General features: G+C 43.9%; 4 protein-coding genes across 4 annotated transcripts; 2 read left to right on the top strand and 2 right to left on the bottom strand.

The window, feature by feature from the left end:
* Positions 1-1,831: 1,831 nt before the first annotated feature.
* LOC115621042 lies at positions 1,832-2,852 on the bottom strand. Its single transcript, XM_030514563.1, has one exon. It carries the CDS (start codon positions 2,850-2,852, stop codon positions 2,031-2,033), a length of 822 nt encoding a protein of 273 aa, XP_030370423.1. The 3' UTR covers positions 1,832-2,030.
* Positions 2,853-4,074: 1,222 nt separating this feature from the next.
* Positions 4,075-8,733, top strand: LOC115620698 (cyclin-G-associated kinase). The gene is made up of 8 exons (XM_030514069.1): positions 4,075-4,341; positions 4,851-5,081; positions 5,136-5,275; positions 5,346-6,754; positions 6,816-7,198; positions 7,260-8,305; positions 8,372-8,533; positions 8,595-8,733. Exons 1-8 carry the CDS (start codon positions 4,167-4,169, stop codon positions 8,703-8,705), a joined length of 3,657 nt encoding a protein of 1,218 aa, XP_030369929.1. The 5' UTR covers positions 4,075-4,166; the 3' UTR covers positions 8,706-8,733.
* Positions 8,734-9,365: 632 nt separating this feature from the next.
* LOC115620699 (pre-mRNA-splicing factor RBM22) lies at positions 9,366-10,908 on the bottom strand. Its single transcript, XM_030514070.1, has one exon. The coding sequence runs from the start codon at positions 10,843-10,845 to the stop codon at positions 9,562-9,564; it is 1,284 nt and encodes a 427-aa protein (XP_030369930.1). The 5' UTR covers positions 10,846-10,908; the 3' UTR covers positions 9,366-9,561.
* Positions 10,909-11,031: 123 nt separating this feature from the next.
* On the top strand, positions 11,032-13,206 carry LOC115621805 (ATP-dependent RNA helicase abstrakt). Its single transcript, XM_030515588.1, has 2 exons — positions 11,032-13,003; positions 13,069-13,206. The coding sequence occupies exon 1, from the start codon at positions 11,064-11,066 to the stop codon at positions 12,933-12,935; it is 1,872 nt and encodes a 623-aa protein (XP_030371448.1). The 5' UTR covers positions 11,032-11,063; the 3' UTR covers positions 12,936-13,003; positions 13,069-13,206.
* The last annotated feature ends 1,461 nt before the right edge of the window (positions 13,207-14,667 follow it).

Below are 14,667 nucleotides of genomic sequence, written 5' to 3'. Positions count from 1 at the left end.
TTCAATTGGTTTATCATTGATTGTCAAAAATTGGGCTGCCAGTTTTCAAATATCTGACTTGCTTGGTATTTTGTTTCTTATAATAATTATTTTTTATTATAATATTAACTTCAAGATTCCGTTGTCGTTGATTGTTAACCTTTGTTTTAGACAACAATCATCCACTATCTTAATAAACGAGAATGTACTACATAGGCTGTCGTTATTGAATTTGGAATACTTGTTCATCGCATTGAGGATATGAAGGCATTTCCCAACATAATTTATTTTCACTAATTAATATCTGTATGTATTGAATTTATGATGGAGTGTAGCTTTTTGTTGCTGTTCAAAACTGAAAATATACTGTTTTCTGTTACCTAAATGAGTCTAAAAACTGTGTACTTATGTGGATAGCTAACAACAGAGACATTCATTTTGGAGTTTCATCATCGTTTCAATCAATCACATCTTATAAGTGTATACGTTATGTATTACGCATACGCAAGGTGTTAAAGCCCCACAAATTTAACTCACGTTTTTGCTTCGTTGTCCAATTCGCGTTGTGGCAGATTACAGCCCAAAGTGTTGCTCCTTTATGTGCAGCAGTGGCAGCAATAACAATTAATTTCGTATGCTTATCCAAACTGGTCAAAATTTTGAGGGCAACGCGACGCTGTTCAAATGTGCGACAGATCGCAACGCGAACCGAAATACAACTGAACGCAAATGAAAAACTTTTGCTTGCAAGTAAAAAAGCATCGGGCTGGAAAACGACAGAAAAAAGTAAAATTATTATGTATACATACATACATCCATCCATACATACATGCATATGTTTGGAGGCCGACACCGACGTTGAAGCTCAAACTGAAACTGAAGTTAACGCTAACGCTAACGTTGACGTTGACGCAAGCGGCAAAGCAGCGAAGGTAACTCTGTTGATGGCAACGGTAACAAACACAAACAGACATACACGTACATACTTATGTACACACACAACATACATACATATATTTGAAACAGCTGGCATACAACACACAAGAGCTACAGTCGCAGTCGCAGCCGCAGCCGCAGCCGAGGCCGAAGACGAAGCCGCGCTTGAGGCTCAATGAGCGCACAAATTGCGCTTCAACAACTGAGACTGAAACTGAGACAGAAACCAAAGCACGCCAAAATCAGACCCAAAATGAGCGAACAATTGCGCAATTGCTACAGCAGTGCCAACAGCGAAAAAAACAGCAACAATAACAACAAATGCAAAAACAACAATCAACAACGGCAAAGCCAAAGAGGCGCTTAAGTGCACGCAGACCGACGCAGCTGCAAAGCTTGCAGAGATTTTTGGCAAGCACTTCAGCAAAACCCAGCATTGCGCATCAGTCATGCGCATGGCCAACACACACAGTTGGCGCTAAACTGTCAGCCGCCCCTCGCCTACTCTCCGCGAAGTCAGACTCTTAGATGCATGCCGTCGATAGCGCCCAGAAAAATAATTGCCTTTGCCGAAGTTGTTAACGAAAGCGACCAGAAAAGTAGGTAGGTGTGTATGACTGCCTCGTTCGAGATACAAATCTGAGGCAGAGCGCTTCATTGCTCTCAACTTTTTATTGCCAATTTTCGCAATTTTCATAGCGCTCTTGTTATTGTTGCTGTTGCTATTGCTGTGGTTGTTGGTCGCCACCGATGTTGTTTCTGTTTCTTTTAACGCTGTTGTTATTGTTGCTTTTGTTGTTAAACAAAACTTTTTTAATTAACAAAAATTTCACTTTTTATTTTAATTTTTTAATTCATTTATCTTCTCTTAATACAAGTAGAATGAGCCATAAAGGCTTGGGAATTATGGCGATCGTAACAACAAAACAAATCGTAAAAACAACAACAGAAGAACAATTAGGAGGTTCACAGGCCATAGAGTATTAGAAAAATGTATTGTGATTTAAACCAAACGTGCAATAAAGGCGCCAAATAAAAGCAGAAATAAAAGTTGTCCACCATATTCCACATTGCAGCTGTCAATATACAGAGTTAAAGCAATATTAGAAATGTATTCAACCAGCTCGTGACCCTAAGCGAAAAAAATCCGTGCTATCCTCATCCGCTAGCTTGTCGTTGGGTGGTTGCTCAGATGCCGTTACTTGGCCAGGAGTGCTCTGACCCAATCCAACTGAGTAAGGTGAAGATAGTTGCTCTGCATGCGGCGTCGCCAGATCTTCTGCCGAATCCAGTTCCACATCGTTCTGCTCGGCGCTAACAAAGAAGACTCCATTCGGGCCGAAACGGACACAATCGAAGTGGTACTCGAAGAGCTGACTTATGAACACTTTGAATACCACTGAGATGCAAAGTTGAATGTTGCCGCCGCTAAACGAGCGAATGTCGTAGACGCGCAGGCAACTAAAGAAGGGTAATGGGAGGAGGATCGGCACACAATAATCAGGCGGATTCCTGGCCGACAGCCTAAAACTGGCAACAGAACGTTGATTGAGCTCGATGCGCAGCTGAAGGCTGATATCGGTGGAAATATACTCGAGGACTGCACACACGCGTTGGCTTATAGTCTCGCCCAAGGATAGACCTACGCAGCAAGCGCACATGTACTCGGAACAACTGCAGGGCTGCCAAAGTTGAGGCAGCTCCACCACATTCCCACTGACCACCGCTTGGTCCGGTCGTCGTTTCTGGCCTGGAACTATAGGCAGAAATCGCAAAGGATCCATTTTCTGATTGCCAAAAGGATTGAAAATCATAAGCTGTCCTTGTCGCCGCGAATCCAACCGCGTCTGTTGGCCTTGGTTTAGCTGAAAAGCCTGGGCTTGAACGACAGCATATATGGATACTGCTATCAATAGACAAATGAGCTCAAGGTGCATCTTCTCCGGTGGTTGAAACGACTTTAAAACTGGGCTGAGGTCCACGCTAAGTAAAGTTTTGTCTTTGAGGTTTTCCCGCTTTGTGTGTGCTTTTCTGTGCAATTGTCCAAATAGAATGAGCATTTTGTTTAACCCAATTGTGGCATTACGATTACAACTGCTGTTCTAGCTATGTGTATTTGTTATTAGCCAATTAATATGCAACTTAATTATGTGGAACATTTTAAATATTGATTTAATTAGAATTTTCTAAATGCTGCAGCCCGCTGTAATAAATCAAACAGGCGTAAAATGTGTCAATGTTAGATGGGCTTTACTGATAATCCGCAGCATTCATGCTTACTCGACTTTTGAAATATTTGCAACAGTCATACTGATAAGCAAAATAACGGACGCACATAATTTGCGTTTGACTTACATTTTTATGAGCTATAGAGTTGGTTGTTTTGTTGGTTACGTGGGCCACTTAAACGACACATGTGAAATGTAACGAAATTGCACACTTGACGCCTCAGATGCGAACACATATCTTTGTATCTACGAGTACATATAGTATGTATGTCAAATTACATACGACGCTCAATTTACGCAAAATTCAACAACAACGGCACCTGCCGAAGTTGTCAAACGTAACGGACTTTACACAAAGAAACAATTTTGTTCGCTTTATTACGTTGGGCAAAACATGGGCTTGGCTTTGGCCAAAACGTTGTCTTGGGTAGTATACACACATACTCTTCCCATACATGCCAGAGATGGTCCATCATTTTCCAATAAAGGGTTTATTTATTTATTTGACTGTACTTGAATTAGTTCAAATCCACTAATGGCTTAGTTTTTATCAAAATTGAATAAATTAATTCATACCAACATCATTTTTTAGAAATGCGGGCAAGGCTGCACAAATGCTCAAGTGGAATGGCCGCCCTTGTAGACTGTCAAGTAAACTATGCAAATGTGCATATGTATATACCAATTGTTTTAATTTTTTTTTAATTTCTGTATCTTCAAATTACACTTTGAATTGTGGCGCAAATTCTAAGATATCGATAGCTTAGTTTACATGTTCGGTACTTAACACTGGTCTTGCGTGGGAGTGTGACCACTGCGTGTGTGAAGTGTTTCAGCATTTTGCTTACCCATAAGCTGGTCACACTAAATATGCAAAATGAAACAGTTTCCATCACCATCAGATTGCAGAAATTTGTGTCCGTAGAGCGAAAATGTTTGAATACTGCTTAGAACACTAAATTTATTTAAATAGTGCTTCAACTACAACAACCGAGTGATTGAAACGCCCCCATAAAGAGCAACATGGGCGAGTTTTTCAAGAGTGCCCTCGGGTACTTTAACACAACATCGCCCATTGTTGACCTGGCAGGTAACGGTGCCACAACAACAAGCAGTGCCTCTCTCGATAATGATTACGTTGGGCAATTTATGGAAATCGCTGGCCACAAGCTGCGCACAAAATGTGTCATAGCCGAAGGTAAGAAAAGTGCACTAAGCAATGCAAAGACCTTACCTAGGGTCTGGCAAAAAAAATCAATAGGAGTCCGTAATTTTTGCATGTGAGGAGTCGTAATTAACAGAAAATTCAATAATGAAAACCAGGAAAATGTTGCACCCTGCAACAATAAAATTGTCATAAATGTGAGCGCTTTGTTTACGCTTACTGATTTTCTCGTTTGAGCCGTTTGCTGTGTTATCTTTGTTGCTGAGCTGAGCAGTTGACTTGTTGCTTTGTTAGCGAGACGCTAACAGCACCCACATACATTCTCATATACACACATACACACTTGTGTATGTATGATAAGTGTATGTGTGTGCAACGTCTTTTAAGTTTACGTTCATTCACATTTGCAGCATGGTTTTATGACCCATGAGTCATACCAAAAAGCGCCCCAAACAAGACTCAGAAATTGCTGAAAATCTGGCATATCTTATATAAGCACGCCCTCACTTATCAGTGTCGTCGTTATCTGTTTCCTCTTTCAGGCGGCTATGCATTTGTGTATGTAGCACAAGATGTGCAATCGGGCACAGTGTACGCCCTCAAGCGTTTGATCGGCGCCGATCAGCAGGCCTGCAATGCCATAATCAATGAGATTAATATACACAAACAACTGTCGGGTCACAGCAACATTGTTACCTTCATTGGCTCCAGTTACATACCGCAGGTGTCGCAGATGGGCGCTCAGTATCTGCTGCTCACAGAGCTCTGCAAGGGTAAGTGGACAAGCATTCTTATCACGCAACGGCATATACATAGATACTTTATAGGAGGCTCTCTGATGGATTGTTTCAAGACGGCCAATGCACCGCTCGATCCGCCTGTTGTGCTACGCCTGTTCTATCAAATGGCACGTGCCGTAGCATATATGCACACACAAGAGCCCCCCATAGCTCATCGTGACATCAAGGTACATGCTTGGTTTAATCAATACTCCGGTAATAAATACAAATATGGTATATACGTATGTATTCGTACAGATTGAAAACTTTCTTCTCGGCAACGACAAGCAAATTAAACTCTGCGATTTCGGGTCAGCCACAACGGAGCTCTCTTCGCCTTCTTTTGAATGGAGTGCACACCAACGCAACATGCTCGAAGATCAACTGAACACAGTGACCACGCCTATGTATCGTGCACCAGAAATGCTCGACACGTGGTCAAATTATCAGATTGGGCCAAAAGTGGACATATGGGCACTGGGTTGCATTCTGTACTTCCTGTGCTTTCAAAGGCATCCCTTTGAAGATGGTGGAAAGTTGCGCATCATTAATGGCAACTACATACTACCCACAGAACCTCGCTATCACTGCTTCAGAGATATTATCAAAGGCTGCTTTAAAGTCAATCCCACTGAGCGTTTCGATATTTCGATGGTGCTGGAACGTCTGGCGGCCATAGCGGAGACTCACAACTGGTCGCTAAAGGGCCCGTTAGACCTTCATGGAGTGCCAATAGAAACGTCACCAGCAGACAGTCCAGCAAGAAGTGTTACCCCGCCACAGATGTCCCGACCAGCTCCAGTTGGACAATCGGAGTTTTACACCGACAGTCCAAATGGTTCAGCTGCAGTGCCAGGTCCCCATCTTCCAACCAGTGCCGCAAGCGGTGCCTCCAGCAACGGCAGTCTATTATCCTCTTTGCGCGGCGGAGCGGGCACTCTGTTCAAGAATTTGAAGGATACCTCGACCAAAGTCATGCAAACTATGCAGCAGACAATTGCGCGCAACGATCTGGATATCAGTTACATCACGTCCCGTATCCTGGTAATGCCCTGCCCATCGGATGGTTTTGAGTCGACTTATAAAACTAACAACATTGAGGATGTGCGGTTGTCGCTCGAGAGCCGCTTTGCTCCGCAGAAGATTAGCATTTACAATTTTGGTCCACGCACAGTGCCGCGCTTATCACCACCAGTACGAACCGTGGAGGCAGGCTCCGTCTATGCCTGTTCGCAGGCTCATGCACCTAATCTGCAGGGTCTTTTTACGGTGGCAGCAGACATGTACAATTTCCTAAATGCAGATGCCAAGTCAATTGTCATTGTTCAAACTGGAGATTCGGGCGGCTGTACTGCAGCTACCGTCATCTGTGCTTTGCTCATGTATGCAAATTTGTTGCACGAGCCCGAGGACGCTGTTCAAGTGTTTGCTGTCAAGCGACACACAATCAATTTGCGAGCTTCCGAGTTTCGCTATCTGTACTATTTCGGTGATATTTTGCGACCCACGCCGTTGTTACCGCACTACAAAAATATAAACCTAGTATCGCTCAGCTGTCAGCCTGTGCCGAAAATGACGAAAGCACGTGACGGTTGCCGTATTTACATGGAAGTCTACTGCAATGAACGTCTGTTGTTAAGCACCCTGCAGGAATATGAGAAAATGCGGTGAGTAGGAGCCTCCTAAAATGTGTCAATGAGGCTGTTACCAAATTTTCGTTTTTCACAGCCTCTATCTGGCCGGTCCTGGGAAAATAGTGCTGCCCATTAATTTGACAGTCTGTGGGGATTTGACTGTAGTATTGTATCATGCACGCAACGCGCTTAAAGGCATGGTGCGCCCCCAGGGTCTAAAAATTTGTCAGTTCCAAATTAATACAGGATTTGTGCCCGAACCCGAAACGCTCATAAATTTCAGTGCGCAAGATCTTGACGATTTGCCCGATCCGGAGCAAGTTCCGTCCAATTTCACAGTTTCGCTGTCGCTTAGTGTGCAGGAAACAGAAAGCCTCCCTAGCCGTCAACCGCCATGGATTCCAGCAAAGGGCGTACGTGATGCGAAAAATTTGTTCAGCTCGGACCTTGAGCATGCGGAAATGTTGGACAATTTCGGTAGGCATAGAGAGACGGTTCAAAGATTTGTATGTTCTGACCACTATTATTTGCTTAACAGTGGCCAAACCCACTGCGCGTTTCAACAGCACGGAGCAGAGCTCGCCGACGTTAACTAAAATACCAGAGAGGTCCAGTTCACCGCTCGTGCTGCCCGATGTGACGGAAATAGGGCATGATGAAGTGCCCGCTTCAATTCCAGAACCGTCGCCTCCCATCGATCTGCTCAATCTAAATCAACAGCCCAGTGCTACCACTGCCGCTGCCGCCGATCCCCTAGCAACTGCCATGCCCAGCTCGGATGCCAGCTTTGATTTGTTGGGTGCGTTTGGCGATGACGACTCCACGGGTATTGGCTCAGCCCCTATACCTGATATACTGCCACCACCGCAAACTTCTACAGCGCACCCAAAAATTAACGATGATCTTTTTGACATATTTGGCTCACTTGACAACGGCGCTGGAATACCAACAAGTGCTCCAAACTTGAAGCCGACTAACACAGGCCTGCCGCCTTTTGTAGGCAGTGTTCCCACATTGGTTACGCCACAAAACGGCCCCAGAAAAGATCCGTCTCCCACGCAACAACAGAACATGCCACAACAGCCTGCAGATCCTTTTGCTGATCTCGCCAACTTGGCTTCGGGTCTTAACATTAATTTCAATCCAAACACACTGGGTGGAAAGTCGGCAGGCTGCACTCCTGTTGGCCATAGTCCACAGCCCACACAATTTTCCAGTCCCACGCACAACGCACCCAACCTACATAGGGCAGCACCAGCACCGACCCCAATACCAACGCAGCCATCACAGCAGCCACAGCAGAGCACGTTTGTAAAAACGCCGCCACAATCTCAGCCGCAGCCTCAATCAACAAGTGCCCAGCAACGACCGGACTATAGTCGTGCACATTTCGATGCACCCAAGCCGGGACAACAAGCAGCGGGAGGAGGATTTAAGAGCTCAGATGTTTTCGCCGACATCTTGGGGCAACAGGGCTACTCTTTTGGTAGTAAAATGAACCAGGGGCCACGTTCAATCAACGAAATGCGCAAAGAGGAGCTCGTCAAAGACATGGACCCAAAGAAAGTGCGGATTATGGAATGGGTAAGTACGATAATGGTAGATTGATGTGAAAACGCAATCGATCTATTGAATCTGTATTTTTTGCAGACTGATGGCAAGAAGAACAATATACGAGCACTGCTCTGCTCTATGCACACGGTGCTATGGGAGAATGCCAAGTGGAATCGATGTGAAATGTCCACTATGGTGACGCCGGCTGAGGTCAAGAAGGCCTATCGTCGCGCCTGCCTAGCTGTGCACCCAGACAAGGTAAAATAACGGAAAGCTAAGGATAGATCAAAATACATAACTCTATTCTGCACTCTTTCAGCACAATGGCACGGAACACGAAGAAATTGCCAAACTAATCTTTATGGAGCTAAACAATGCATGGACCGACTTTGAGAACGATGCCACGCAGCAAAATATGTTCAATGCGTAAAACGCAACTTACGCTGATACCTATAGTCTTAACTAATTTAATATTAACTACAAGTAATTAGTGTAAATTTTTAAAGTGTAAGCCTAAATGTGTAAAATGAAAGTATTCGTGTAGTGTATGCTGTATAGAGTGTACATAAATAATCTAGTTAGCCCACATTGCACCTACTTTGAATTTCCAAACGCACTATTATGGACCATTTACTTAATTTTACAAAACATTCCCCCCGACACACAATCCAAAAGTATAAAGTTGGGTCTGAAATTATTTCTAATGTTTTCAACATACTCAAAGCCAGTAACGAAACTTTTGTAGGATGAAATATTAAGAGTGGGACCGGCTTAGCTCAATTGAAGACGTTTTGTTCACATGCCTTTTTTTATGTATAATTCGGTAAAACTTGCTGAAAATGTGTACTATACATACCAACAAATATGCACATCAAAGCAAGTAAATGGATTATGTATTTAAATATAATTGTTATATTAAAGTGAAGGTGTTTCGCTGACCAACGTACATAAATGTAATTAGATATAAAAAGTATAAAACAGAATTATGTTTCAAAATTCAAACCCATATAAAATATATATATATATATATATATATATATATATGCATTTCCTGGAAGATGAAACTGTTAATGAAATATATTGCTTCAAATTGTCTGCTGTCGTTAAAAAATTCTTGTTTTTATTAATTGCAGATATACAAGTGAAATTCACATTTTCATATACCTATTAGAAACTGAATTCTAACACTTATTTAAATTTGCACATCTATTTTTTATTGGTTTGGTGTCATAAAAAGTTCAATTATTCTTTCCCATTATAAAACAGTCAAATCGCCTTTACAACTGTTACTTTTTTAGTGCGCCCATGCGGCTTGCATCCTGACTAGGATAAGGTATTTGCCCAGGAGGCGGTGGTATAGCGTCGAGATGGACACTTGAGACGGAGTTGTTCGTTGAGCTGGAAGCTGCCGCACTGCTTGTGCTGGGTCCACTCAGTCCGCTGTAGGGCGCAGCGTAGGTCGGCTGGGCGTACATCTGGTAGGCCGATGCAGGGACCAGATTGGGTGGGAGCTGATGAAGCTTCATGCCCGCTGGCATAACATTGATCTGCTCTTGTCTCAGATTGAAATAGTCGTTAGCTTTTCCAGTGGAGGGTGGTATGCCAGCCACATCGAATCGCCTGTCAGTTTTTGCAGCAGTTCCTTGTTTGGCCTGCGAGTGTGCCCACTTGATGCTCACCTTGCGGCCGTGTATCACCAGTTTGTTGAAAGTGCGCTCAGCGGCCAACTCAGCAGCTCCGCGTTTGGTGTACTGCACGAAGCCGCACTGCTGACGCGGCACTAGCGCAATGGAACGTAATTCTCCATACTGATAGAATTGATCTCGCAGCTCTGGCTCGGTGATTTCCTCGGGCAAGTTGCCCACGTACAGTGTGGTTATATTCCGATCTTCGGGTGGCTCCAAAGTAGGCAGCGAAGCGGCACGCTTCATAATCTTCTCCGCCACTGGATCGTTGCGTCCGTAGTAGCGATCCTTAATGTTCTGCTCACAGAGTGGATCATCGGGCTCGTTGGGCTTATCGTGTCTATAAGGGCACTCCTCACCACGCTTGCACTCTCCCTTGACCCAGAACGAACAGATGTGTGGTCTGTTGCGCTTGTAGTAGGGTGCGGTGCGAGCCAGCTTTGATAGCATTTCATTGGCGGCCAGTGACCGTCCTACTGCCCCCGCTGCCTCTGTGCCATCGCCATCTTGTAGTTGCGCATCGATGTTTTGAATATAGTACTCCTTGTTGACGTCACTTTGTGGCATGTTGTCGGCCACCTTCAGTGCAGCGTCACGAACTTGTATGGGCAGACCATACTCCAAGTCCAGTAGACATGTTTGGCACACGTTCTTCAACCGTGCACATGTTTGGCAGATCTCCGTCTTCTTAAAGCGCATACGTGCCCCTGGACACCAGCGAAATATCGTAAATGGCCGTGTACATATTTTGCACTCTTTTCCAAATCGCTCCTTTATCATGCGTACATATGGGTTATCACCCAGACATGTCTGGCAGAGAATGGGAAACTCGGCGTCCTCCCAATTCTGCCGGTTGTACGTGTTGGTGGTCTTCGACATCGACATGGTAACGTCGAAGTTGCCTTTTTTATCCAAGCTCTCAATAAACAATTTATAAAGTACTGAAATAATGAAGCGTGTTTTCTAGTGTGACCGTCTTATCGAACTTTTTAAATACTAAAAGCCACTAAGCGCAGAATAGGGCTGCAATATCAATAAAGTTATACATGCAAACAAACGTTTGCCCACATTCGTATAAACAAAACAAAATATAAACAGTTAAGATGTCACAGCGGACATCCCAGCCAATTAAGCGATACAGACGCACCTCTAATTCCTCCGAGGATAAGGAAGAGGATACCAATGATAACTATGTGCCCTACGTGCCGGTAAAAGAGCGCAAAAAGCAACATATGATGAAATTGGGGCGGATTGTGCATCTGGCCACGGAATCGCAGGCAAAGTCATCCAGTGAGAACGAGAACGACGAAGAATCGCAGGGTGCTCACGATGCGGAGACGTGGGGACGGAAATACAACATCAGCCTGTTGGATCAGCATACGGAACTAAAGAAGATTGCCGAAGCCAAAAAATTGAGCGCCGTCGAGAAACAGCTGCGCGAAGAAGAGAAAATCCTGGAGAGTGTGGCCCAACAGAAGGCCCTGATGGGTGTGGCAGAATTGGCAAAGGGCATTCAGTACGAAGACCCTATAAGAACTTCGTGGCGTCCGCCCCGTTATATTCAGGCAATGTCAGAGCATCAACGCCAAGCCATACGCAAGCAGCTGAGAATACTGGTCGAAGGTGAAAGCCCTTGTGCGCCCATACAAAGTTTTCGCGAAATGAAGTTTCCCAAGGGCATTCTGAATGGACTGGCCGCTAAGGGCATTAAGAAGCCAACCCCAATTCAGGTGCAGGGTCTGCCAACTGTGCTCGCTGGCCGCGATTTAATTGGCATAGCCTTCACTGGCAGCGGCAAAACATTGGTGTTCGTTCTACCCATTGTGATGTTCGCACTGGAGCAAGAGTACAGTCTGCCATTTGAGCGTAACGAAGGACCGTATGGCCTGATTATCTGTCCGTCTCGGGAGTTAGCCAAACAGACACATGAGATTATACAACACTATTCCAAGCACCTTCAGGCCTGCGGGATGCCTGAGGTGCGCTCCTGTCTGGCCATGGGTGGCTTGCCAGTCTCGGAGGCACTTGAAGTGATATCGCGTGGTGTGCACATTGTTGTGGCAACGCCGGGACGACTTATGGACATGTTGGACAAGAAGATTCTCACGCTAGACATGTGCCGCTATCTGTGTATGGACGAGGCGGATCGCATGATTGATATGGGCTTTGAGGAGGATGTACGCACCATATTCTCTTTTTTTAAAGGCCAGCGTCAAACGCTGCTCTTCTCCGCCACTATGCCCAAAAAGATTCAAAATTTTGCACGCTCTGCTCTGGTGAAGCCCATTACCATTAACGTAGGACGCGCTGGTGCCGCCTCGATGAATGTAACACAGGAGGTTGAGTATGTGAAGCAGGAGGCTAAGGTGGTTTATTTGCTGGACTGCCTGCAAAAGACGGCCCCACCAGTTCTGATATTCGCAGAGAAGAAACAGGACGTTGATTGCATACACGAGTACTTGTTGCTTAAGGGTGTCGAGGCGGTAGCCATCCACGGTGGCAAGGATCAGGAAGAACGTTCTCGGGCAGTGGACGCCTATCGCGTGGGCAAAAAAGATGTGCTAGTTGCCACAGATGTTGCGTCCAAAGGCTTGGACTTTCCCAATGTGCAGCACGTTATCAATTACGACATGCCCGACGACATTGAAAACTATGTACATCGCATCGGCCGCACAGGCCGCTCCAATACAAAGGGACTAGCCACTACGCTAATCAACAAAATTACTGAGCAGTCTGTACTCTTAGATCTTAAACATTTGCTAATCGAGGGCAAGCAAAAGGTGCCAGACTTTCTCGACGAGTTGGCACCCGAGGCGGAGCACCAGCATTTGGACTTGGGCGACTATGGCTGCAGTTACTGTGGTGGATTGGGCCATCGGATTACCGAGTGTCCCAAACTGGAGGCCGTGCAAAGCAAGCAGGCATCGAACATTGGGCGACGCGATTACTTGTCGAACACCGCGGCCGACTACTAAATATTCTTTTGACTTAATTAGGAATGCTCGACTAAGCTTCAAAATAAACGTGGAATTCCAATTCGGATGTAAATACATGACTTTTGACCCAGTTTCCCAGAATTCTTAAATTTTGTTTTCAATTTGTTTACAGTTTTGTGCGAAGTACTTTTGTTGATGTTGCTGTCGTTGTTCCAGTCGTGCCGATAAGCGGAGAGAGGCTTCGTGTTATCAATTATCTCAGTTTATACCGGCTCGGAGAGCGTGTGGGTTCGACATCGGCTTGAATGGCCTTTCATATATAAAAGCAGAGCTAAGTTGCTCTTTTGTTCAGTGTCTCAAACAGCGTAGTCGTTTACACATCTTGCAAAGTCGTTCGAGGTATTCTCGGCTTGATTTTCTGACGCGTTTCAAGCCTGGAAGCCGTTTGTCAATATTGACCTAAGAGTAAGTGCTTATTTTTTAGCTTAGTTTTTATAGGTCCATATATACTCGTAAAGGTGAGCGCACCTAAACATTAGCTTCTATATTGTTTCAAACACGCCGTAACAAATAGTAGTCTAACAAAAGACAGTACTTCAATTTAAATCATTTTTAGAACACCTTCCTACACATGCACATAAAATTTAATAGTACGCTAAATAATAGTCTTAATTGAGTGCCTGTTGAATGCAGTTTCCTAATTGGTCAATTGCGTTTATCCACGATCTTTCCTCTATATATATATTCAATAAATATTTGTGTGTAGGAATGAATGTACATACTTATGTAGGCAGAGAAGTGATAGGTATGGGTACAATCTCCTAATTAAATTCAATACACTAGTGTGCAAGTGCTGACCGCACTTATTATCAATACTTTTCAAGTAATCTAATCTGGGGTTAGGGCCTTAGGCTTATGAACGAGACGTTCTTAAGTAAACATATTTTTTTTTAAACTGACGGCTACTAATTGCGTAGGAAAAGATGCTAATCATTTCTAAATTTTCAAAAAATGTTTGTTTAGGATCGCAATATATATATATATAGGTATATATATATATTGTTCTGACAACGTAGTGTTTCCTGAAGTGCTGAATGTTAATGAGTTTTCGAGATTTATGCGTTATTAATGAGAAGCTAAATACCTGAATTCTATTGTATTTGTACGCGCTGTGTTAAGTGGTTAATAAGTTTGATGGATGGGGTAGCGGGCAGATATGGCCAATGTTGGTTTTACACCCATTTTGTTTGTGTAATTTATTTATCTCCAAGATATGGCTAGCTAAGAAAAGGATTACTTTCGGTTACGAAATAAAAAAGTGCCTTCAATTTATGGATTGCTTTCTGAAATGCTAAATTTGTTTAATTCTCATAGAAGAAGTTTTTCAATTCGCAATTACGGGATTTCACTGTACATTTGCACGTCATTAAAATTCAAAACATGCCGTCAGCTGACAAAATGCGTGATTTGAGCAGCGCTCAAATGAAATATTAAGCAGATCTTGAGAACTCCGCAGAAAGTGAGCGAAACTAAAAATATACATATGTATTTATGTATATGTGTGTGCGAAGGAGTAATCATAAACATCTATAAATAGGTTAACCGTACGAATACCTTGTGGCTTTCGTTAGTTTCGACCCAGTTGCTGTTACGGCTGAGAAAAGCGACAAACTGGGATAGTCCCATACAACTACTTACATATCTGGACAAACATCAACAACTTATTGCACACTAAATTCGCATGATGTCATATAAACAACTAATTACTTAA

This window comes from Scaptodrosophila lebanonensis, unplaced genomic scaffold, assembly GCF_003285725.1.
Source record: "Scaptodrosophila lebanonensis strain 11010-0011.00,11010-0021.00 unplaced genomic scaffold, SlebRS2 tig00000024-arrow-pilon, whole genome shotgun sequence".
Lineage (NCBI taxonomy): Eukaryota > Metazoa > Arthropoda > Insecta > Diptera > Drosophilidae > Scaptodrosophila > Scaptodrosophila lebanonensis.
This window is presented reverse-complemented; position numbering and strand designations above follow the sequence as displayed.